This window comes from Lissotriton vulgaris, chromosome 3_1 (assembly GCF_964263255.1).
Source record: "Lissotriton vulgaris chromosome 3_1, aLisVul1.2, whole genome shotgun sequence".
Classification (NCBI taxonomy): domain Eukaryota; kingdom Metazoa; phylum Chordata; class Amphibia; order Caudata; family Salamandridae; genus Lissotriton; species Lissotriton vulgaris.
In genome coordinates, this window is record NC_141689.1 from 1,705,308,841 (window position 1) to 1,705,335,054 (window position 26,214).

At 44.4% G+C, this 26,214-nt stretch overlaps 1 protein-coding gene across 2 annotated transcripts in view; it reads right to left on the reverse strand.

Moving 5' to 3' along the window:
- The window catches only part of PCDH10 (protocadherin 10), a 72,598-nt gene that overhangs the window by 20,349 nt on the left and 26,035 nt on the right, over window positions 1-26,214 (reverse strand). The window contains exon 5 of one of the 2 annotated variants that reach the window (XM_086962157.1): window positions 1,519-1,603. The exons of the other annotated variant lie outside the window; for it this stretch is intronic. Coding sequence (XP_086818283.1) covers window positions 1,519-1,603 — 85 coding nt within the window. The remainder of the gene's footprint in view (window positions 1-1,518; window positions 1,604-26,214) is intronic. 2 annotated transcript variants of the gene reach the window in all.

Below are 26,214 nucleotides of genomic sequence, written 5' to 3' on the forward strand. Positions count from 1 at the left end.
TCAGAGGAGACATCACTTTGTTGCTTCAAAAGAAAAGGATTGAAGTTATAGTGGAGCTTTTCATGAAACTTCTCAGGGAGGTCACCGGTCAAGGTGGGGAAGGCGGCTTCTAACGTCGGGAATTCTATTGTTACAATTGTAAACATTTGCATGCTTATAAAAAAGCAATGCATTTGATAGTGAAGACAGGGGTGTAGAGAATATAAAAAAATAATTCATTCCAAAACGAACATGAGCTTTGCACCCTAAATATCGACCCCGGAATATACGTAGGACAAAATATCCAGGCATAAATTTTATAAAAAATATATATATTGACAGGTAAGAAAGTCTACATTTTCTATACTCAACTCCACAATATTCTGGCAGGAGCGGCTCTTGTGCTATGGCGGAGGAATAACGCCCCACCTGCCGGCAGCAAAAAAAAAAAAAAAAAAAGCAATAATAAACCCTTGTTTATTATTCTTATATTTTTGCTCTGGAGCTGAGGCTTGAGGCCGGTCCAAGGGGATGATAGTCTGGTAGAGGAGTGTTTTGCACTGCTATTCAGTGCGCATACCGGTCTGAGGCCAGCCATACCGCCATGCGCACTGAAGCTCTCTCCAACATGAGCTGCCATGCCTGGTTGGAGAGAGTTGGCATAGGCTCCCATTCTAACTGGGAGCGCAAGTCATCGGCGCTCAGGCAAATCCTGACTTTGCTTTCAGCAGCATGAAAGCAGAGTTAGGACTGCTCACAGAGGACTCTGGGAGCGTGTGCCTGCAGTGGAGGCGGGGACAATGCGGTGATGCGGCAGGTAAGTGTTTTTCTACCATTTACTTTATTTGTTTCTGTCATCCGTCAATCCGTCTCCACATACCCCTCCTGCCCTCCTCTCTATCCACATTGGCCGCTACTGTAATCTGGAGGTCGACAATCGAGCATGAGGCAGAAGTGGCCTGATAAAGTTGCATGGGGGAGACAGGACACAGAGAGGTAATAGCTAACAGGTGAAATTGCATGTCTATAAGTAGGGGAGCCTCATCAGGCAGGCATTGGGGTACAGTAGCAAGGTTTAAGAGATGTGCGAAGGTAACTGGAATAACACATTTCTAAAAAGAAAACTGCAGGAGTGTTTTGAATCCAGGGAATTGAATATGTGGTGTAATGCCATTACTGACAGTGTGATTAGAGCAATATTTGAGTGCCTAAGTTAAGACAAGTAGCTACATTTTTCTGTTAATGATTGTAACAGAAATATATTCCTCACAACACTAACGTCAATTTAAGCAGTGCTCCTCCCAAACAAATCCCATAGGTTTAACAACATGAAACATTTGGCTTGTGACTCGGTTTACGACCTGCGTATGCACTGACCATTACTCATGTATATTGGAGATGGTAACGAGCACAGTATTGCTAATTACAAACTAGCTCATGTATCAGACAATTACTAAGTAATTAAAACTATGTATCACTTTCCGATCAGTGTTTATAAGAATTACATATTTGTATAAATGGGTACATGCATCAGCCCACCTTTGGTTAGGTGCCTCTCTTTGCTTAGAAGTCCGTGACATGGCAACCCTGGAATAGTTTTTCACTTTAATCCTCCAGTCAATGTCTATATAATACAGTAAAAAGAAAATGTTTTGGTATTATAGCATTCTAATGAAATATTGGGCATCTGTGAATTTGTGATTTTATGTGCTATTAACTAAATCCATATTATCTTCTATTAAGTACATGATAGAACTCGGAGCCTTAGGTATTTTTTGTAACACTTGCTTCCCTGAGTTTGCAAACGTATTTAATTTACACACATAAATGTATTTATCGTACCGTCTTCATCTCTTTCCAAGATATTCATTTATCACATTAAAAAGATAATATCAATTAGAACTTTCCGTGGTGAAAACATATCCTTTCAAGAATTTTAGGAGATCACTGTAAAATTACATATAATGCAAGGATACGGACTCTCAAATGAATGTATACTTTTTCGTTTTAATACACGTAGGGACTTTGCGGTGGTTTTGTGGATGGAACCAGAACAAATCCTTGGTAGTATTACTAAAAGGTTATGCACAGTACCTAAAATTGATTATATCTTTAATAACTAGCTATGATGTGCTGCTACACCACTATTATCAGCATTTGTATGAACTCTGCTCAAAGAGCAACCCTGTTGCCTAAAAAGAATCAAGTCGGAGTATCACCACCTTTCCTGATAATAAACACTTTCTAATTATACCACCAGTCAGAACAGACTTGCCCCTTCTGTTTCCCAAACACATCCTAATGAAAATCCAGGGCTTTCTGATCAAGTTACAACATATCAAGAAACACGTAGAAAAAGATAGGAGCAGTGATACTTAGGTCAACTAAGAAGGTGGTAGATCCAACCTAAGGTGTATTGTGAGAACACAACCTTAATTGCGTTCCAAGCACATACCACACTCCAAAAGAAATTGGAAAGCCTTTACAAACTGTAATGAATCCTATGAATGTACTGTTTAGATTACTATAAAAATACTGCCTACAAATTGGTACTGTGAAATGTAAATTAGGCGAAACTATTTGTTTTTCATGATATGGTCACAAATGTGTTGCAAACTCCTAGCTGCTGTTTGAAGTAACATGTTCTGCAGAGGAAAAATGTGTTATTTCCACATTCTTTCTCCAGATAATAGTTTACTTTAAAACATGGTAGTGGGCAAAAATCAGGTTTTTTGAAAAAATGTACCTTAAAGAAGGCTTGGGTCTGGTGGCTATTGAACACTTAGCCTGGTCCTGTCTCACATGTACACTGCACATGCATTTTTTCCTTCAGGGAATCCAATTGGATGAATAAAGGAAATCAGCGATAAGCTGCAAATGGTAAATCTACACAGGAATGTGATGGGATTTCTTAACTAAGTACTGGAGTTACCTAATCTGCTCAAACCAAATATGGCCCCTCCCTAGCATTATTCTCTCCTTTTAAAAATAACCATTTCCTATCACGTGTCTGTTGTTATGTTGGTGATTGGCCATCTCAACTACGGATATTGCCATGGGGGTTTGATATTTGAACGCTGTGTTTATCAGCAGCTATGGTGGCTGCCATGACATCAGGACTGGGTAAATAAATGGTTCATTAGAGTCACAAGCGCAACCAGTGTCTCAGTGTTTTATTAATTTGTCTCCTTCTGCTGCCTAGGGGCTAATGTGTGGGGACCCATATTTTTTACCATCCGAAATTATCGTTTTGTTTTTTTGGTTTTGGGGGTATAGGGTGTTCCAGGAGGACTGTTCTATACACATAAAAGTACCTGCCTTCTGGACAATTACAAGTCTATGGAACAGAATTTCAAAACCTAAAGAGAACGGTAAATTAAACAATCCAACTATTTGAGAAAAACCATCAAGTGAAGTATCCATTACTGTAGCCTTCGGCCATAAAAAATATTAAAACTTGTCCTCATATGGTGGATGGAATTCCAGGAAGCACTTCTATGAACAAAAAACTGTTTATCCGATTGCTTACATTTGTTGCTAATTTAGCCATAGTGAGACAAAATCTCAAAGAAAATACTCCAGTAGATGTACTTCTCGTCTGTATTTTCGACCGTTTCGGAACTCACGGAATACTCCAGGATTATTCATGAGAGTTGTGATTCCTAGGACAGCTCTGAAATTCTGGTCAATTTTTACTGAATGTTTTGATGTTGGGAAAAAGTGTTATCTAAAAGGTAGTGAAAACTCATAAATTCGCACATTTGCAGATATTACCTTCCTAGGTACCCCGTCCATGGTTTTGCTGATGCTAGATGACTTAACTTGCTCACTTGCTCACTTGCACCGGGTGAGATCAGAGAAAAAATGTGGACGGATAACTCCAGGAATACTTAAATTATATATGTGACCTCCTTGCTGGCAAAAGAGATTGATGTAACCTGGGAGCTTTTAAAGTCTGCTCATGGTAAAGTCAGGCTACTTGAATGAAATCTCCTGAGAAGAGCTGCATCAGGCCCCCCTCTGTACATGGCGACAGTAACATACACTCCAAATGCATTCATTACTGCTGTGCTGCCAGATGAAGAATCCCTTGGATATACATTCTCAGAACAGACCAGAAATAAACAGAATATGGAGGCAGACAATAACCACTAGACCCTTGTCAATCCTTCTCATATTCACCATAGTGACTCTGATTGTGTTCTCTTTAAGGTTTCGATTTTGCTAGCAATTATTACGACAAGCATTTAGAACCACTTAGCCAATCAAACAGAAGTAGCCACCCTCTTCAAAACATAAACTTTCATTTTGAAAGCACAATAAAAGCAAATTAAATGAAAAAGTCAAATGTAACAATATCTGCTTCAAGTTCAAATCAAACCTACATTCTCTGCTCAAACATGATGTGTATTTAATGTATGAATCTAACACCAAGTATATGTTTGTTAATATAGCACTTGCTACACCCATTTCATAAGTCTGCAAGTACTGTTCCTCAACACGACAGAGCTCATTTTATCCGCTTGTTGTGTTGCTAGCGTTCATACTTGTGATCTGCAGGTTACACATAGATCAAAGAAGCAAGTGCTCAAAACCTGTAAATCATCCTATTGATTAGCACAAGTTGTGTACTACATTTAAGTGGGATAGGCTAACGTTGAATACTGGCTAGGGCAAAAACTAAAATTTCATCATATAGCCCAACAAAGTTACCATTCTGGGGGCCTTAACTGAATTTAGCACTGAAATGGCAGACTGACATATTACTATGAAGTCATATGAAACCCAAACCTACCAGACATGCCTGCCAAAACCATTGAATTACAATCAGAACAGCAGCAGTCCTTCCTCGAGTATTACGAACAATCCTCCAATGGGAGTACATCTGTTGTATTTAAAAGGCATCACCTGCTGTGTTGATACGTTTTAAACTAGCATTGAGAAAGGACAATGCCGAAACGCATCTGCTTGCATTAAAATGATGATAAATTTGCACTGCTGTGCCCCGTATTTTCATTCTGGAGATTTGGAGCATGATAGGTAAAGTGGACCCACCAAACATGACATGGAGGCACTCATCCAGAGTGCAGTAGGTACATTGTGGCCTTGGGAACTGTGATGTATATATATATATATATATATATATATATATATATATATATATATATATATATATATATATATATATATATATATATATATATATATATATATATATATATATATATATATATATATATATATATTTGATGACCTGAGACCTAATAGGAAATGCTGTCCTATGTCTATGTCGGTTCCTGTCCCGGTTTTTTAACATGAAAATCTGGTCACACTATCTAAGCACCTACTTCCAGTTTACATCAGCATATACTCGGCATTGGTCTCTGTTTTTCTCCTCCTCTGTTGCCTGCACTCACAATTCCCGATAGTGCAGGGCCACAATGCACGCCATTGTCCTGAGTATTTAATAACTAATACATGGTGGCTGACTATGCTTGAAACTCACACTGTCAGTTATATGCCGACAGTGCAGTGATGCAGCCGGATCACTAGCAACAAGTGAGACATATTGCAGGCAATATGGTTCAAATGAGCATGATGGGCATGGGCGAACAGGTACTCAGCATCATGGGGAGTGGAGACAGAAGAGTACACACAGAGTTAAGAGAGGACCAGGGTGGTGGACTTGAGTCGGGTTAAATGGGGCAAACACAAACGTGCGTGGGAAAGAACCCTAGCAAGATCGATCATTACATGCATTGCATCATTCTTTCATGTGCGACTCTGCTTGTAGCATGATTCCTTGCCACAGAGATGGGAATAGGACCATAATGGGATTTTACCCATTGGACTAAATACCATTTCAAGATGGCATTGCAAAATGTACTTAGCGTGGATAGCCATGCCATCACTATAGAGAACTGAATGCTTCATTGTCCATACACATGCTTCATTGTTCTTTGACAAAGAAAGTGTATAAGATGCCATGAGCTTCTTCATGAAGTGTCACTTTTTTTTCATTATGTATGTACCTCACACCAATAGTTTTCCTCTAGTGGTGCCAATGTATTACTAAGCCAAGACTTCACAAAAGTAGATGCCTCCACAGAATAGAGGAGGAACGGTGGCTAGAAGTACTTCACAAAAGGAGGAAATATACTCAAGGAGACATCCTTTTCTCTTGTGTATAATCTTTAACGAATAGTTTCTTACCTGTCGGTGTAGTTTTGCAGCTTGATGATCTTTCTGGATTCACTATGCTGTGCATATTCCGCGGTCTTGTGGTTGGGTCCGGATTCGTAGTCTTTTCTCTCTTTTTTTTTTTTTTTTTTTGTGGCCCAGGTGGGCGTCGGCGTCACCCTTCCTTGGGTGTATTTCCGGTGACGTCGGCATGCTTCCTGCGGAAGCTCCCATCCCTGGGCGCCATCTTCGGATTCTTTTTTTCGTGTTTCCTTCGTTTCCGAAGTGATGGCAATGTTCTATGTAGGTGATTTTTCCTTAACCGCCTTGTATGTAAAATCCATTTTATCTCTTCATCTTTTTTTTTTTTTTTTTTTTTTGACCACCCCTTTTCTCTCCAGCCTCATCTTTCTGGCGGAGGTGGGTGGGTTCTTCGCTAGTGAATCCAGAAAGATCATCAAGCTGCAAAACTACACCGACAGGTAAGAAACTATTCGTTTTGCAGCGTGAATCTTTCTGGATTCACTATGCTGTGCATAGATTTTGTAGCGGTTTCTCATTTCCGTGGCGGCTGGGTGGAAGATGAGTTCTGGTGTCTGAATATGTGCTGGAGCACCTTTTGTCCGACTTGCGCTTCCTTGTTCATCTGCACATCCACGCAGTAGTGTTTTGTGAACGTGTGCACTGAAGCCCATGTTGCCGCCAGGCATATGTCTTGTATGGGCGTGTTAGCCAGGAAGGCTATTGTGGCCCCCTTCTTCCTAGTGGAGTGTGCACGCACTCCCTCGTCTAGTTCCTGTCCTGCCCTGTTGTGGCAGAGCTGAATCGTCTGTGCTATCCATCGTGCAATAGTGTTCTTCGTTACTGCTTTGCCCATGTAACTGTTGGCGAATGACACAAAGAACTGCTTCGTTTTTCTGTGCTCCTTTGTCCTTTCAATGTAATGCATGACCGCCCTTCTGGCGTCTAAGGTGTGCAGAGCTCGCTCAGCGCTATTGGTTGGTTTTTGGAAAAAACTCGGTATCTGTATGGACTGGTTCATGTGGAACCTGGAGACCACCTTCGGCATGAAGTGTGGGTCCGTCCTCATCACAACCCTATCACTATGTATTTGTATGTAGGGTTCCTGTAGCGTCAGCGCTTGTAGTTCGCTTACCCTGCGTAATGACGTTATAGCAACTAGGAAGGCTGTTTTCATGGTTAGCATCTTTAAGGAGGCCCTGTGCAGTGGTTCAAAGGGCTCCTTCATGAGTTCCGTGAGAACTACGTTCAAGTTCCATGCTGGTGGTGGCACCCGCTTGGGCGGTGCGATCCTCTTCGCTCCTTCCAGGAACCTCTTGACAACCTGGGATGTGAAGAAGCTCCTGCCCATCTCACCCCTTGTGTAGGCTACTATAGCCGCTAAGTGAACCCTCAAGGAGGATGAACTGAGTTTTTTGTCCAGCAAGTGTGTCAGGTATCGCAGCACTGTGGAGTCTTTCTTCATTTTCTTGTGAAGTTGTTCACGTTTGCACCACATCGTGTATCTTTTCCATTTTGCGACATAGCACCGCCGTGTGCTCGGCCTCCGTGCCTCCCGAAGGACCCTGAGGGTGCTCTCTGGCAGTCTCAAATGTGCAAACTCTATGTCCTCAGGAGCCATGCTACTAGGCTCATGGTCTCTGGCTCTGGGTGCAGCACCTCTCCGTTCTGCATGGAGAGCAGGTCCTTTCTTCTGCCGAATCTGTGGGGTGCACTCTGTGACATCTCCATGATCTGCGAGTACCATGTCTGCCTCGCCCACTGTGGCGCGACCAGTATCAGGGTCATCTTGCTCGCTCTGCACTTGCTCAGTACTCGGTGTATCAGTGGTATCGGGGGAAAAGCGTAGGCAAATGTCCCGGACCAATCTATCCATAGGGCATTCCCAAGGGACCCCTTTTCGGGTAGTCTGGATGCGAAGTACTGGCATTTCGCATTCTGGCGTGTTGCAAACAGGTCCACTGATGGCGTTCCCCACCTGTTGAATAACCACCTCGTTTCCTGAGCATTGAGCTCCCACTCGTGGGATGCCGATGTCTGTCTGCTCAGCCAGTCTGCCTGAATGTTCTCCTTCCCTGGTAGGTGTATGGCTAGCAGGTCTATCTGTAGAGGGATGGCCCATCTCCATATCTCCTGTGCCAGTGTTGAAAGCGTTGTTGACTGTGTTCCACCCTGCTTGTTGATGTAGAACATCGCCGTGGTGTTGTCTGTCTGCAGTAACACCCTTTGCTTGTACAGTCTTGTCTGGAAGGCTTTCAGTGCAAGGAAGATTGTCTTCAATTCTAGGTAATTGATATGCTTTGTCGCATCTGCTGGCGTCCACAGTCCTCTCACTTTGAGCTCCTCCATGTGAGCGCCCCATCCCTTCAGGGATGCGTCTGTGGTGATGGTCACTGTCGGAGTTGGGGGTGTTAGAGGCTTTCCCCTTGTTAGGTTCTCCATGGTCCACCATGTCATCTCCCTTTGCACTGCGTGCGTCACCACCACAAGATCCTCCCAACTGCCTGACGCCTGTGACCACTGTTCCTGGAGCCATTCCTGCATGGGTCTCATGTGTAGCCGCACATTCGGCACCAGGTGGATGCATGATGCCATCATCCCCATGATCTTGCTCGCCGTCCTCGCTGTCCGAGCTTGCCCCTTCCGGTAGAGGCGAGTTTCCTTGACCAGCGCCCTTGCTCTCTTCTCGCTGGGGAACACCTTGGCCTGCACGGTGTTGATCACTGCCCCCAGGAAGGTCTTCACTTGCTCCGGTTCCATTGACGATTTTTCCCAATGGACGGAGAACCCCAGGTATATGAGCGTGCTCGTCACTGTCTGTGCGTGGTGTTTGCACCTTTGGTACGAACTCGCCTTCACCAACCAGTCGTCTAGATAAGGGTATACGTGTATCCCCTGTCTTCGTAGGTGTGCAGCAACTGCAGCGAGGCACTTCGTGAATACCCTTGGTGCTGATTTGAGTCCGAAGGCCAGCGTTGTGAACTGGTAGTGGCCTCCCCCGATTGTGAACCTGAGCATATGTTTGTGCTTTTTGTTCATCGGTATGTGCAAGTAGGCGTCCTTGAGGTCTATCGTGACCATGAAGTCTCCGACCTGCAGTTGCGGTAGCACCTCCTGCAGGGAGGTCATTTTGAATTTCTGTGTTCTTATGAATTTGTTGAGGAACCTCAGGTCTAGGATGGGCCTCATCTTGTCGTCTACCTTTGGTACCAGGAAGTACGTCGAGTAGACTCCCTTGTTCCTTTCCTTGAATGGGACTCGCTCTATGGCCTGCTTTTGCAGAAGTTCCTTTACCTCTTCCTGAAGCCTCGCCAGCTGGTCTCCTGCTGGCGGTCTTCCCCTTGGTTTCCTGCTTGTTGGCCTTTTCTCCAATTCCAGGCAATACCCGAATTGGATGATGTTTAGGATCCATTTGTCTGATGTGATTTCTCTCCATTCCTGGAGGTAAAATTGCAATCTTCCTCCCACTGGTGTCATGTGGTCGTAGGTGTTTTGATTGTCCCGACCCCTTGGTACGTGGTGCCCCCCCGGGTCCTTTCTGTGGCTGGGCACCCAGAGTTCTGTGGAGTCACTTCGAGGAGGGCTGCTGCCCCCCTCTCCTATTCTGGCCACGTCCGTTTCTTCCTCGAAAGGACTGACCTCTTGGTTGGTACTGCCAGGACTGTTTCTGCTGACCTTGCTGTCCCTGTGAGTCTGCCTGGTGCGTTTGCTGGAAAACCTGGTGTGATGTACCTGGTTGGTTTCCACCTCTCCCGCCGGGCCTCCGTGACGGGGTGCCTCTTCTGTTGCCTCTGAACTGCAACGCCCCCATAGACCTTGCCGTCTCATTATCTTTCTTGAGCTGGCTGAGTTTCTCGTCCACAGTTGCCCCGAAGAGCGTGTCGCCGTTGAACGGTGTGTTGAGGATACTGTGTTGCACCTCTGGTTTGAACCCTGAAATCCTGAGCCAGGCGTGTCTCCTTTCCGTGACACCCATCATCATCAGCCTGCTGGCGGTGTCTGCCCCGTCCAGGGCCGTCTTAAGGCAAGAATTTGCCGCATTTTTCCCCTCTTCGACCAACATCTCGGCCTTCTGCCTGGCCTCCTGGGGTAGGTCCTTCACCAAGTGCCCCAGGCCGTCCATGATCTGGTACATGTGCCTGTTTAGAAGAGCGTTGGAGTTAGCCATGCGCCAGTGGGTCGCAGCATTCCGTTCGATCCTTCTGCCCACCAGATCCATCCTCTTGCTCTCCTTATCCGGTGGTGGGCCCGAGGTAGTGGATACGTTGGCCCTCTTCCTAGCCGTGGCCGTGATAATGGAGTCTGCGGAGACCTCGCCTCGAATGTAGGCCGGGTCCTTCGTGGAGTGTTTGTATTTTTTCTCTGTTCTAGGGGTTACCGCCTTGCATGTTGCGGGCTCCTTGAATGCTTCTTGTCCCTGAGCCAAGACGCTCTCGAGCATTGGGAGGAACTGGCTCCTTGTCTGTGTTGGGAGCAAAGTCTCGAGCAGGAAGTCTGCTTTCTGCTTCTCCTCGTCGAGCTTTAACCTAAATGCCGCTGCGGCAGATTGTATCGCCGAATTGTATGCCCCGATGTCGTCAGGCGGCGAGGGCCTCGAGGGGTATGTGTCGACCGCCTCCTCCGGGCTCTCGGTGTCGATATCCAGGTAATCCTCCTCGATGGGGTCAGAGGTGACCGACTCGGCGTCCAACCTACTGCCCTCCTCCTCGTCATAGCCGTAATCCTCGTAGGGATTCTCCTCATCTCCCTGGTCGTCGACCATCTCGGCGGCCGGGCCATGTCCGTCGCCGAGTTCTTCTTCCTCTTCGACCAGATCTAGCACCACGTGCTTGGTCTTGTGTGGAATTGTAAAGGTACTCATCTCAGCGTCGAAATCCTTCTTCCGCTGCAAGATGCTCGCCATCTCGGCCTCCAAACGCCGTCTTTTCTTTTCCCTTTCGGCCGCGTTCTCAGCCTCGGAACGCTCGGCCCCTCTCTTCGTCACCTGGCTCGGCGGCGAGACTCTCGGCGTCGAAGGTTTGGACGTCGAACTTGGTTTCGGGTCCTTGGACGTCGTCAAAGCTTTCGGGTCTTTCTCCCTCGACGGCGATCGGTCCCTTTCGGAGACGATCTTCGGCGCCTTCTGCTGCTCAACAGCCCGGCCCCTTTCGGAGGCGATCTTCGGAGCCTTCTGCTGTTCTACAGCTCTCGGCGCCAGGGACTCCTTCTCTGAGGATCCGCTGGGCCTGTGTGCGGTCGCGGACTGCAGATGTCGCTGCGTCGGCGCCTTCGGGGTCTGGCCCTCGTTCTTTCGAGACTCAGGGTCTCTCGTGCTCTTGTGGGACGTCGAGTCTCCTACCTTATCAGGCGTCTTCTTGGAATCGGTCTCTACGACCGTGTAGCTGTCGTGTTCGGCGGCAGCGTTGTCCTCTTCCTCTGAGGACATCCCCAGGTCGTACAGCGAAGGCGTCGGGGCTTTTCCTCCGAGGGTGGCGTGTGCTACCCTCTGGCTCTTCCTCACACGAAGGGTCTTCGCGGCGAAGACGGAGCAGGCGTTGCAGTCTTCGGTTCTGTGGTCCACCGGTAGGCAAAGGTTGCACACCGGGTGCTGATCCTTCTGCGCGTACTTGTGTCTGCAATTCGGGCAGAACTTGAACGGCGTGTTGTCCATCCTCGAGCGTTTCAGGCTTCCCTGACCGCGTGGACGTCGATGATCGTCGAAGTTCTCGACGTTCTCTCCTCCTTCTCTCTTCGCCAATGGTCTGCGAAGTCTTCCTTGGTCTTCTTCTTTTAATTTCTTCTCGAACTTCTCGCTTTGCAGTACTTTCTCCAAAAATGTCTGGAGCCCAACGGGAACGATCCAGACCCGACCGCGGAAAAAAGAATCTGAAGATGGCGCCCAGGGATGGGAGCTTCCGCAGGAAGCATGCCGACGTCACCGGAAATACACCCAAGGAAGGGTGACGCCGACGCCCACCTGGGCCACAAAAAAAAAAAAAAAAAAAAGAGAGAAAAGACTACGAATCCGGACCCAACCACAAGACCGCGGAATATGCACAGCATAGTGAATCCAGAAAGATTCACGCTGCAAAACTTTTACAGTGATTTCAAGAGATCAACAAGACAACCAAAATACCGAGCATTATGGTTACAGAACAGTTATTAGGAATCTCCCTTTACTCAACTCTTGGGAATTGCTTCTGCAAGAAGGTAGGACATGTAGACGTTCAAGACCACTTTAGCCATAAAACCGGTATGCCGTCTGTACCATGCATAAATATTCCACCCACAGTACTCTCCTCCCTACTCAGGGCAGGATTAGGGCTCAAATTCTAATGCTAGCCAACTGCTACACTAGAGGTTGCTGGAAATAGGAACTAATACCATGTCTATCGCAACACAAGATAACGTTTTCAATGCTATTGATGCTGGTATTTCCATTCCCATTAAGAAAAGATTGCGACCAAACAAAGCTTGTAAACTACGATACCTATGAAAGCACTCTCTTGCTCCTCTGTGTCTGGCTGGCGCAATATAAACCTTCTTAAAGGAATGGGATTTGAGACCTTTCCTGAATTGCACCTGCAATTTAGTTCACCAAATGTACATAACCGCAGAATCGCTGGCTAAATGGAGAAGCCTGTTGGCAAGGGCGCTTTTGAAAGTATAATTTTAAGGAAATTATGATTATTTGCTTCAATAACATTTTAATGAATTTGCATGGTGCATTAATGTGGGATCGTCCGTTAAAATTGGCTTTTAAATGGTGACTCAAGGCACATAGTCAGCCTGCACAGTGTTTGCAAAAAGCTTATTATCTATTTCATGCCAAAGTGCTTTTAATGCATCCTTAGATGTTGTTCTTTCTTTACAAGCGCACATCTTGTTTTTTCATCGATGTCCATAAATAGATCCAAAATACCCTTCCCGAAGTAGAACACTCCGCTCAAATATAGAATGTCCTGACACACAATCTTTACTTTTGTGACACAACTCTCCAAAAATCCTATGTGCCTGTGATTAACATTTCCATTTGAGTGTACTTGGGAACAAAGTAGCACACACAACAGCAAAGATTAAGAGAGTATGACCCTGACCCTCTTCGTGTACATTTGAGTTCAAATGCAAATGTTTCAGGCTAGTAGAAGCAAGACTAGCGCATCTTCACTGCCTATCTTATTAGGGGATGGCTCTCTCGATGTTCTAGTAGCTTAAAGAAGATAGAGTTCTGTCAAATGAAGCCCTTGCCTTTCTACATGTTAGGTTATAGTAATCGGACTTCAAATCTCATGTTAGTAAAGTAAACATCTATGCCCGTGTTTCAAGTATGTTTTATGTTTATAATGTTATTGAAATGCTTTATTTCCAGTAAAACACATAACTCAACATATATAGGCCAGTAATTATTTATTGTCGTACTGCTGATAGAGGGAGGCTGAGCTGGCAGTCAATGCACACTTCCCAGTGTGTTCCAAGCACAATACTTTATTGTACATTAACTCCTGAGATGAATGTACTGGGTCAGTCTGAGATCAAAAATAATCTAGACCTATCTAAACATGTGGTTGGGGGAATGTAATGGAAATGACTTAATTTCCACCCAATAGTTTATGGGTAGGAATGGTGTCATGTGCACCAAAGTGTATGCCCTGAATGAATGCTGGTGTCTGAGAATTTTTAATGCAGTTAGAGAACATATTTAAACCCATGTGTACTGCTCCATTCCATATGGTTGTGAAGTGGCAGTTCCTGATTAAAGTAGTGGCTGGAATGGCCAAAAAGGATGTAGAAGCTATTGCATCGCTTTCAAATGTTGAGATGTGCATGTTTTTTCCACACACAAATTGATTTCCCATACCCCTCCACCATTCATGTCCCTTTGTGAAAATCCTGTGACGACCTGGACCGTCTGTGTGAAGGGAAATGCACCATGTGAATTAGGTCACAAGCAAAATGCACTTTTTCATTGACTATATGGCACACATTTGCCACTCGTAGATTGAAAAAATTATGAATCAAAACCCCTAAATCCTTTTTTCAGGTTTAATGCTCTAAAGCTCCATTCTTGGCAGGATGTATGGACAAACCAGAGTTTTACTTGACTTATTTTCAAGCACCATGAAGTAGGCTAACTTCATATTGCAGAAGTTCATTGTCTCCCCCACTCGTCTTTGTTTCTCCCTGCCCTCTTCCCCTCTTTTAGCACCATTCTTGCCTCAATATCTCTTCTGTGCCTTCCTAATACCGTTTTGAGCCTCTATGGGTGCCTTTGGCCCCTACCCCTCTTTGTGTTGACTGCCTCCTATGTACCTGCCGGCAATTTTCATTCCAGCTGCCGATTGTGTCCACCATACCTCTCTTAATGGGGCCAGAGGCCGCTCTTATTTCTCTCTTCTTCCGCAGCCAATTGTTGATGTTCTTTGATTAAGATTCATTCCATTCTACTTTTAGTGTTTGCGTGGAATGTAAAACCTGTAGTTTGAAAATCTGAAACTCCAATATAGCAACTGTGCATCAATTGTGCTTCCAATAACTCTGTCCCTCATGCATTATATATCCCCTCCCAGTAGGATCTTGCATCCAGGCTGTCTTCAACAGCATCGTCCATCTGAAAATTCAACTCCCTTCATTGCCCCATTCTCATTTTATGATGAAATTATGAAATACCGACCCATCGGTCCCTGTGTAATGTGTGGCAGCATAAAACTCATGCAGGAATGAATGTGAGTAGGCAGACCAGCACACTGCGTACACACTAGAAAAAGTATCTGGCTAACAGTGTGTTACCGTTTCCTCATATCTGCCTGTGCTGTCCTTCTGTATCTGTTGCTGTTTGTGTCTCTATAATCCTCCCGCTGTACTTTTACATCGTATGTGTTCCATTTAACTGTGTACCTTTTCTGCCGCATGCTTTTCCATATGCCTCTCTGTGCTTGCTTCTTATCTCTTGAATATCTTTTATCTCTCTGTGCCTTTTGCCGTTCTGTATTCATTGTGTTCCTTAGCCCTTCTTGTCAACTTTACTTACCGCACAACAATTCTATTTATATAAAAACGTCATGTAAACAACAATAATTAAAAAATAAATATTAGAATTGAGGAGGTACTGGGATTCCCTCTGCTTGAAATCACAGCCACGGTCCTTTAAGGCCGCAAGCCCGACAACTTAAAAGCGCTTACCCGTAGCGACTGGTACATAGCTCTTCATATGCAGGGTGCCGCTAAGCAACTCATAGCGCTATATTGGAAGAAAGCTGAGACCCCCCCAATTGCTGCCTGGTTTATGCGCCTATCGCATGTAGTGACTATGGAACTCTTCACAGCGCGATTGCAGTCCTGCGATACCCACTTCATTTCAATCTGGATTCCATTAGTTACATACCTCTGTAAAGCAGAGCATGCACGTCTCCTACCTCCGAAGCTCCGGGCCCCACGCCTATTTGAGGATGCTATAATCCCGTCTGACCCTGACAGACTACTTGGGTGGGAAAGGTGTGGCTCACTGGTTAGAGGCGGCAGACCCGAGTGCAGAGGACGGCCCGGGACCAGGGTTCGATTCCTGACGCGGCAGGGTCTTGGACCAGGATCAGCGGACTGATAATTCTCGCATCGGTGCCTACTCCGACCAGGGAGCACACTCGGCAACTCTGGGCATTAGCTTGCCTCATCTCCACAACGGCCCCACACAAACGCCGGGGATGCCTGGTTTCACCTTGGAGACCCCCAGGAGGGACTATCTCACAGGGAAAGCCAGGACGGGTTCCCCAGCGGTCTATAGCGCTACGAGGCCTCCGGGTAGCAGTGCGCTTTACAAGACACAACAATTTACAATTTACAATTTACACATCCAAAATGACTCTGCTCATAGTCCCGCATGATACGTGTACCCACCCATGCCCAACTAAAATAATACACTGGCTCCCTATGCTCTCCCCCGCTCGCCCGCACACTGCACATCACCGTTGCTTCAACATAGCTCCCCTGATGTAGGGACCCTTCCTTTCTTAATCCTTTTACCCCTTCATAGCTACCTATCTGTTTGCTCCTCACTACCTTCTTTCCGTAGGCCTCTTACCTACACCTTCTGTTCTTCTCTCTGTTATGTTATTGTACATGTTAATTAAGGGTCTTGAACCTCATCCATGATTGTAATTTACTACTACGATACATGCCTCATGCGACCGGCGCAACAAGGGTTGTAGGCGATATGTTGTCTATAAGCTGTTCCACTAAGCCTCCCAAAATCCCTCGAGGCTCTATTGAATTGCGCGGCCGGCCCTTTATAGGGTTGTGGACCTTGCGCTGTGTGTATCTGGACCCTAACATGTTCATTCTATGAAAAATAAAAACAGATTCACACAAAAATAACTAGAAAATGTCTAATGCAAAACATTTCATGTTCAGCCTAGTCTCTCACTGAAAAGAATGTGCAATCTTGTGAAAAACTTGCAGCGGGGAAGTTTGCAGAATTTCGCACAGGTATAATAAATATTTCTCACAGGCCTAATTCCATATTGCTTCTTAAATGTATGGGTCAGAAATGTTTAATTCAGCTAAACATTGAAACGTTGTAAATACCACTCCCCAAGCACTTAATATAACCCACATTCTCCCGTGGCCAAATTTGAAATGTATGTATTCTGGACAAAGCATATAAAGTGGATGGACAAAGCATATACAGTGGATAACATTGAGGTAAATAGCACATTACAGAGCAATTACATAGTAGGGGGCTCAAAATAAGCCATTAATTCATACCTTGAGCATCGTTCTTGTCACACCTAGCAATTTCCCCCACATCCTCTGATCCCATACCTGATATTTCAAGCCACAGCCTTACTTCTCTGCATGAATCACCACTTATGAATCGAAGATAAATGGAAGTGCACAGCATATGAATCCAAGAGCACTTCAGCCTCTAGTGCACCGTATGCCACTACACTATGTACACACTGTTGGCCTCAATTATGAGGCCTTGCGTCAGTTTTGCACTTCCGATGCGTCACTTTTTGTGACGCATCGGCTGCGTAAAACATGCCTCTTGTTGCGCACTATTTACCCCTGCGCTACATTATACATGCGTCAGGTATAATGTATGCAGGGGGGGGGTGTTCCCCCGCAAAAAGCCTAATAGAAGTGACGCAGTGAAATCTATGAAAATTTCACTGCGTCACTTCTAGGATGCCGTCAAAATCTTGCCCCTGCCTCACAGCAGGCGTAAGACTGACGCAGACCCTTTAAGGACGCATTGCTGGAGTTGCATCACTTTTGTGACCCGCTCCAACAATGCGTCACTTTTGCGCTTACAGATACGTTAGAAATACTGACGTATCTGTAACTCCTTGCGACATGATGCGTCATACATTAAATATGACGCATCAGGTATGTCACAAGGAGTGCGCACTGAGAAGTGACGCATGGCTGCTTTCACGCAGCGATGCATAATTTCTCATAATTGAGACCCTGTCTCTATATGTACACATGCTTTGTCATGATGTTAGTATTGATGTCCAATGCTGCTCCTCCAACACCATTAAGCTAACAGGAGGCAACCAAGACTATATCACAGCAATATCCCTAAACACAAGATATATATTTGACATCTTATAGCATGAATTTCAGTGCTACTGCAGCTACCAGACAAGCAGTTTGGGGCAATAAACAACACTGTAACAAGGCAGAAGGTCAGGTGTTACCCGGTGCCTACTGCTTGCCATTGATTGACATCATCATCATCACTCATTTTCTTGCTTCACATTGGTCACAGCATACTGGCCTCACATCCTCATGTGTTTGTCTCTCCCCTAGTGCATGGCCCAAGTATGGCTTCCTTGCCCAGTGTCCTCCCACTGCTTGCACTTCCAGAGCTGCTTTTTAGGTCTCTGAGAGGCGTGGGCTTGAGCAGCGAAGCTGCTGGCCACGCCTCTTCGAGACATATTGCTTGTAAAAAGGGTACTGTCAGCCCCGCCCCTTTTCCATTGGTTAGCATCAGCGTTCATGGTAAATGGTGGTTTCCCATTGGAAAAGAGGGGATTGGGGTGCCACCCTGTCTGCTTTTCTCACTGCCCCTCCGGACATGTAGCCTGTTTTGTGGCAGTTGCAAAAGAGTATTTTTATCTGCGTGTTTCCTTCAGTTGCAGCACTCCACAGGAGTGCCTGTATTGGTAAGCCAACCCTCCTCCAGTCCCGCTCCACTGCTTGCCCCCTCTGACCAAGTATTTTTGCTTGCCTGCGTTGTTCATTCCCACTCCCACCTTTCCTGCTTTGTTTGGCTTGGCCCATTATAACGTGCCCATCCCACATCCCATGTCTCCTCCTACCCCCTCATCCTGTGCTGTTGCTTACACTTTCTTATCCCGCATTGTTGCTTGTCTGATTTGTTGCATCACACTCGCATCTCATTGTTTTGCTTGCCCTTGCCCCTACTATTGCTTGGCCCCTCCCATCCTCTCATCCTGCATTGTTACTTGACCGTTGTCCCATGTGGTTGCTAGCTCCCGCCCACCAGCATTGTTGCTCCTTCTCACCCTCCAATGCAGGGCAGCAATAACCATGTTAAAGGAGGCACAATTAATCCAGACTTCCAATGTCTAGTCCTTCCTTCCTTAAACAATGTGCCATCATCTATTATGGGACCCATACAATCAAACCACCCAGTGCATTTTTTTTATCATTGGTTCATATACACCTCATAATAATCCCCATTCCTTAAAAGGGCACCTACAACAAACAAGCATTAGCAAGTGAATAGGTATCACCTGTGCAACATGGCTGAATGCTTTTTTTAAAAAAGCTAGGATGCAGACAACGCTGGCGGCATCATAACGCATTTTTTGATGGTAGGAGGGCAGGTCAGGGGGCATCTACACCTTCTGTGTTGCACACCATACCGCCCATCAAGATGCCTCCTACTCTGCCGGCCTTCATTTTGTTTTTAAGTGCTATGCTGTATCATATCACTTTTCTTCATTTACTTTCAGCCATGCCACACTGCTGTGTAACAGGGCCAACAACTTTGATCAGGGTAATAGCTCAGAAAGAGAGTCCTGTTGGATTTACTAATGCTTGTTTTCCCTATATTTCATAAAGTTATTTTAAGTCTGCTTCACACTCCTTTATACTAATATCCTTTTTGAATCGTTCCCTTTCCTCAGGTGGTGCAACTTTCTCTACAGCTATTTGTGTCTGGATACTCTTTCAAAATGTAATGGCTACAAGATGCCTATTGTCTTGTGTAACTCTATCTAGCTGACATGATTTTGTCTGCTTTAGGATCACTCTGAGTGGTCCACACCAGCTGCTTAGTCACCCAATTACCCTTTCTAATGCTGTCTAAATATCCTGAACCAACTAGGTCCAAGCTCCACCTTATTCTACCAAATTAAAGAATGTATTTAAGTAACTTAAGGAGTTCTTTGGACAGCACTTCCAATGATTACTCAATAGTGGAATACCAGCACCAGTCTCACTGTGTACTTTCTGCAAAAAGCTCAATTGAGAATTTTGACCACTTTTGCTTCTGCCAGCAATGTAATATGTCAAGCATTGATCAAAGAAATAGCAATGACAATAGAAACAACAACATCAAAAAACCCGGAAACTAGAAAGTTTGTCATTAATACCATACTAATCATCGTAAACATATTTAAATGTTCCATTATTAGAAATATTGGACCCACCCCTCAGTATTCATAATTACTAGTTTAAAATGAGGATGTAAGTATTCTTGAAGGGTATGACACAGAGATAAACTTGCATAGAGTGCCATTCCTGCCTTAGTACTCCTTCTATCTCTCTGTGCTTCTGTCTGCAACACTCCAACTTTCATGCCCCTTCCCGTAGTATGGGCCTGTTTTAACTCAATTTCTCTTCTGATTCTCTATGTCCTGTTGTTATATTCCTCACATTTTTCTGATCACTCCAGCCTATTGCTTCAGAATGTATTTGCTACTTTAGTGCCTGTGTTCTTTCTGTTTCTTTTTGCCCCCCCCCAGTGCTCCTTCTTTTTATGTGTTGGGGGTGCCCTTGCAGGCCACTGCTATCTCTCTGCAACTCCACTGTGATTTAAAAGCCAATGTATCACTGAATGGCTCATTTTCTTTTAGCTACCCATCTCCTTCTGTGGCCCCAATATTTCTGTGCTTTTCCTGTGTCCTTTTGTTTATTTATAGGTCAAAGCCTACCAGACAGCACAGCTGTCTGGTTTGCTAAAGAGATCTTGGGGTCATTTAGAAAGCTTTGGGGGGGGGGGGGGGGGAAGCATTCCACCTGTTGCTTACCATTTGCTTTGTGGTTAGTAACTCTCATTTTCTCACTTTATATTTTCAAGATTTATTTGTTCTAGGCTATCCAGGTTCAGTTAGTCCCTCTCGAGCAAAGCCTTTTCACACTACCTTTCATTGTATTTTTCCATGAGTGCTCCTTTGTTTAAAACAGGCCTGTAAATCTTGTTCCTATCTTGTCACAATTGCTGTGCATTCAAAGACACAGGGCAAATGTTAGGGTATGTCTTTCTAGGGAGCTAATGCCCACATGCATCAAGGTAAACTGCATTCGCAAACGGTGCGAATCGCAAAATTCGGCCGTTTGCGAGTGCAATTTCCTTTTTTGGGATGCATCATTTTTTAAATTTTTTCACAATTTAAGGAATCGCAATATGTTGCGATTTCTTAAATTGCGATTGCATTTAAGAAATCGCAATTTGTGATTTCTTAAATGCAATGCATGCATTTTTTTTTTGCGAATTCGCAAATAGGAAGAGGTAAATTACCATGAAGTTGAACTTCATGGTAATTTGCTAAAACTTTCAAAAATGCACAAAAGTGCATTTTTGAAAGTTTCATTTTACACACACACATGCCCTTGGGGCATGTGTGTGTGAAAAATGTTCTTAAAGTTCAATTTCAGGGGTGCAGGGGGGGGTCAGGACCCCCCCCTGCACCCTTGAAATAGCATTTTCATTTTGCGATTCCTTAATTGCGAATCGCAAAATGAGAATGGCTTCCCATTCATTCCTATGGGCCTCTAGACCCATAGGAATCAATGGGAAGGGATTCCTTAATTGCGATTCTCAAATTGTGAATCGCAATTACGGAAAATTAAGGAATTGCAAAAAATATTGCGAATTCTTAATGCATAGCATTTTGCGATTTCTTAATTGCGATTCCTTAATTTTTGCAATTAAGAAATCGCAAAAAGTAACAATGATGCATGTGGCCGTTAATGTTTACTTTTTTTTCTCTGACTTTATGTGACAATCTTGCTGTATGCTAGGGTAGAGGAAACAACATTTAAATGCACTGTGCAAGTATTTCAGAATATATCCGAATTAGCAAATCACAAATGAAGCAAATTTTCTGTTAATTCTGAATTGTGTTGGAAGAAAATACTTTAAAATGATCAAAGCAAATGAATACAATACATAATGCCATTTCCATGCATTATTGTTTGTGAGCTGTATAGTTTTATTAGTAAAACTGTATGCCTGTGCAAATATAATGGTCATTTCAATTGGAAATAAGTTGTCTGTACGGGCATTGTGTTATCACACCATACATACTACCCTCTACGCCACTCTACTCTGCATCACTCCACTTTACATCACACAACAGCACTCTACTCCATTCTGCACCACTCTACTCTACGCCACTGCACTCTGCGCCTCTCTACTTTAATCTGCACCACTCTACTTTATACTAATGCACTCTATGCCACCCTACCCTACACCACCCCAATCTAGGTTACTCCACCATTCTCTGCCACATTGCACTCTATGCCACTCTGCAACACTGCACTCTACACCAATGCACTCTATGCCAATACAATCTACGCTAATGCAGTCTAATCTATACCAATACACTCTCCACCCCCTGCCCTCTAGTCCAATCCACCATATGTCACTCTAATCTACTGTACATCACTACACTCTATGACGTGGCACTCAACACTACTTCACACCATTAGTCTATGCCACTCAACTCTATGCTACTGCATTCTACCCTGCACTACTCTTCTCCACTCCAAGTCGTTACACTCTACCCCACTACAATCTACACCAATGTACTTCATGGTACTGTACTCTACTTTGCACCACTGTAGTCTAAGCCACTGCCCTCTATACCACTCTACTCTACACCAGTGCACTCTATAACAAAATGCACTCTATACCACTCTACATCACTGCACTCTTCGACACTCTAATCTGCAATACTGCACTCTCCATCACTAAATTCTGTCACTCTACTCTGCAATTTACCCCACTGCACTTTGCAGCACTCCACTCTATGCCACTACAGGTAATGCCACTCCACCCTATGCCACTATACTCTACTCTGCACCACTCTGTGCCACTGTACTCTATACCTCTTTTCTCCACCCTACTCTACTCTTCACCACTGCACTCTATGCCACTCTTCTCTACACCACTGTACCATACTCAACAGCACTCTATTATGCACCACTCAAATCTATGCCACTAAATTCTACAATGTTGCACTGTATGCCGTTGAATTCTATGCCGCTGTACTCTACGCCACTATACTCTGCAACACTGTATGACAAATCACTCTGCACCAAACCATTCTACTCTATGGCACTCCACTCCACTGTATGCCACTTCACTCAGCACCACTCAACTTATGTCACTGCACTTTATGGCACTCTACTCTATGCCACTGTACTCTACTCTTTACCACTTTACTGAACACCACTGCATTCTTTGCCACTTTACAATGCACCACTCTACTCTGAGTCACTGCACTCTATGCTACTCTATACCACTGCAATCTATGACAATCTACTCTGCAACACTGCACTCTACGCCACTGAACTCTACCCCACTCTCTTCTGTCCTACTGCATGCTGTGCCAATGTAATCTATGCCACTGCACTCTGGATGACTCCACTCCACGCCTCTGCACTATGCAGAACTCCACTTTACGCTGCTGCACCCTATGCCATTGCACTCTATGGCACTATACTCTAGAAGTCTGCACCACTCTATGCCAATCTACTCTGCATCACTGCTCTCTACGCCTCTGTACTCTATGTCACCAATCCACTCTGCACCACTGCACTCTACCCCACTGCACTCTGTGCCCCTCTCTCTACTATGAAACACTCTAATTTATGCCACTGCATTCTACGATACTACATTCTATGCTACTGAATTCTATGCTACTGCACTCTATGCCACTATACTCTGCATTCTATGCCAATGCACTCTACACCTGTCCACTCTACTCTACGCCACTACACTGTAGCCACTCCACATGACTCCACTCTAAGTTAATTAATTCTAGTCCACTCTTTGCCATTCCACTCTATGCCACACCACTCTCCTCTATGCCACACTGCTGTACAACATGGCTAAAACACATTGGCAAAGCCAATAGCTCTTGCATGGGCGAGACCTATTGGCTTTGCAAATGCTCGTTTCTCAATGCATTTTCTGTTGCTCTATATTTATTCTGTGACTTTACCACTGCTACTTTTGTGCTCCTTGGGCTATGTGCATTTCTGGTCACTCACTAATCTTTCTGCTTTTGTAGCCATCCTCCCTCCCTGAGCTCGTCTTGTCTTTATGTGACACTTATGTTACTGTGGTTTTTTCTGCGATGTGCTACTCCTATCTCTGTGCCCCTGTTATTTCTCCCCAATTTTACTACCCAAAACCTGTACCCTACTTCTTTCTACCTCCTACTCATTTACCCTGCTTCTTCTTCCCTGGTTCTGCATCCCATCCCATCCCTGCATGATACAAGTGGTTAACCATAGCGCAGTAGTAGATTATCTGCCTGTCAGTTTTGGGCAGTGCCAAACTGTAATCAGCCTTGTTCAACTACACCAGTACATAAATGGCAGCAGGAAAATGTAAACCCTGCTGTTGCATTGCATAGAAGGGAGCTGGGCAGGTGCAGGAGGGAGTAGGTGAGGGAAGAGTGACGAGCTGGGATTGAAAATATAGAAACTGAGAATTTAAAAGCGGAGTGATACAGGGTGAGGGAGGGAAAAGGACCTGATAGAAGCAATGTGCTTCAATGGGGAACTTCTTTGGACACTCTGCACTAGTGATGTCTAATATGGGACAATCATTTGTTGCTATTAGCTATATAGCGGAGACCAGCTTCATCCATATCTAAATATGGATATTGAGTCACTATTGGTACCCAATCGCCCATTCATAATAATATATCCAAAGCTGAACCGCAGCACTGCTGCTGTAGACAACCATTAGTAAAAGGAAATAAAAAGAAAGTGGCAATAGTGTGATCTTATTTTTCTGTGCTAAACTATAATTCAACAAATGACCTGACAAGTTCCAAAATGAGTGTATAGATTGCTATATATATATGTTCAGGAGATATCATGTGCTATGCCCGTTGGCACTGGCATTAATATATCCAGTGACAATATTTCATCACCACTGTACTTAGCTATGTAAAACATTGCACCTAGCAATTTCCCCACATCCACTCTACTCTACACCACTACACTGCACGCCACTCTACGTGACTCCACTCTATGTCACTACAATACACACCACTTTATGCCACAACACTCTACTCCACACTTCACACTCTATGCCACAATCTACACCAGACCCTCTCTGAATCACTGAAGTAAAATCAGGACAGAAGCAGGTCCTCGCTCCCATGACTTTCAGTGGACCAGCACTTTTTTTAAGGCAACAAGTATGCGGTTGATTCCTGGAAAGAGTGATTTTGCTAACTTGCCATTATTTCCCAACTAATACACACAAATACAAAGCAACCATTGAAACGAGCACAGCTCCACAGAACACAATGACACTTTCCTTAGCAGGGACATCCCATTGTATCCTGCATTTGAACGTGCCCCACTATTTCGGTATAGCAGTTCTTCAGAAAATGCATTCAAGACTTACATAACGGAGACAGACAACATATACTTATGAGCACAGTAAACGATTTAAAAATGCAAGAAAGCATAGATACGTTCTGACAAATTAGACAGAATAATTATATGCACAGAAGCTTTTTTTAAAATAGCACACTGAATATGTCAACAAAGTCTACAAGTATTTTCTACCCGGGAGTCCTTCTTTGCAGAAGTTATTCATCAGCATGGCAGCTGATGTTTAATGCAAAAAACAAGAAAAAGTCCAAAATAAAGCCTCTAAATACGTACATCTTAACACTGACTTTAAGGAAAGAAATGATGTTCCTACTCCCGAGGTAAACTATGTTACTTGGCACCGATTACTATGCAAACTGACTAAAGCAGAGAAGTCATCTTGGTCACAGTGGTACAAGAATAATGATTTAGGGTACACACAAAAGTTACAATACCGCCGTATAGTTGTTTACATTGGTAGGGACTATATATGTTTTAGTATCTCTTGCTTAGTGTAATTACCTGATTTAGCGCAGACCTAGTTCCACTTGCACTAGATAGATTTACAGAAGATTTTTATTACAGTAGGAACTTCTCAAACAAGAGATGCTGTACACAGAACTGTTTTGTGTTTCACTGTTGTCTAGGTGATACCTGATTCTGGATACCAATACGTGACGGCGGAGAGGAGTACGTACCTGGAGCAACACACTAATACTTTACATCACATTACCTATGTGTACTATCAGATGCACAAAGAGATAGTGTTTTGCCGTAAATCACAATTTTCTGTTCTAGAACAGGTTGAATGTCTTGTCTACCACAAACAAGCAATTATTGTGCCACCAGAGCTGAGGTGTGGGACGAAAAGCAGACATGACAAAATACTCCTCTCTCTTTCCATCCATCCATTATCTTTCTTTCTCTCCTTCCCTACTTTCTCTCTTCTCTCTCTGGTCTCTTACTCTCCACCTTCCTTGCTTTCTCTAACTCTTGAAAAACCCCTGTACCTGCTGCAATATAAACCTCTGTACTGAGTATCTGACAGAGGCACCAGCAGCCCTGGGCTTTTAAACCCGGCCTCCAGTGCCTCCAAGCCATCGGCAAAGGCCTGAATAAAAGGCCAGTCCTGCCCGGTGTGCCAAAACAGATATTACAAGCCTTGTATTATAATCTCAAGAG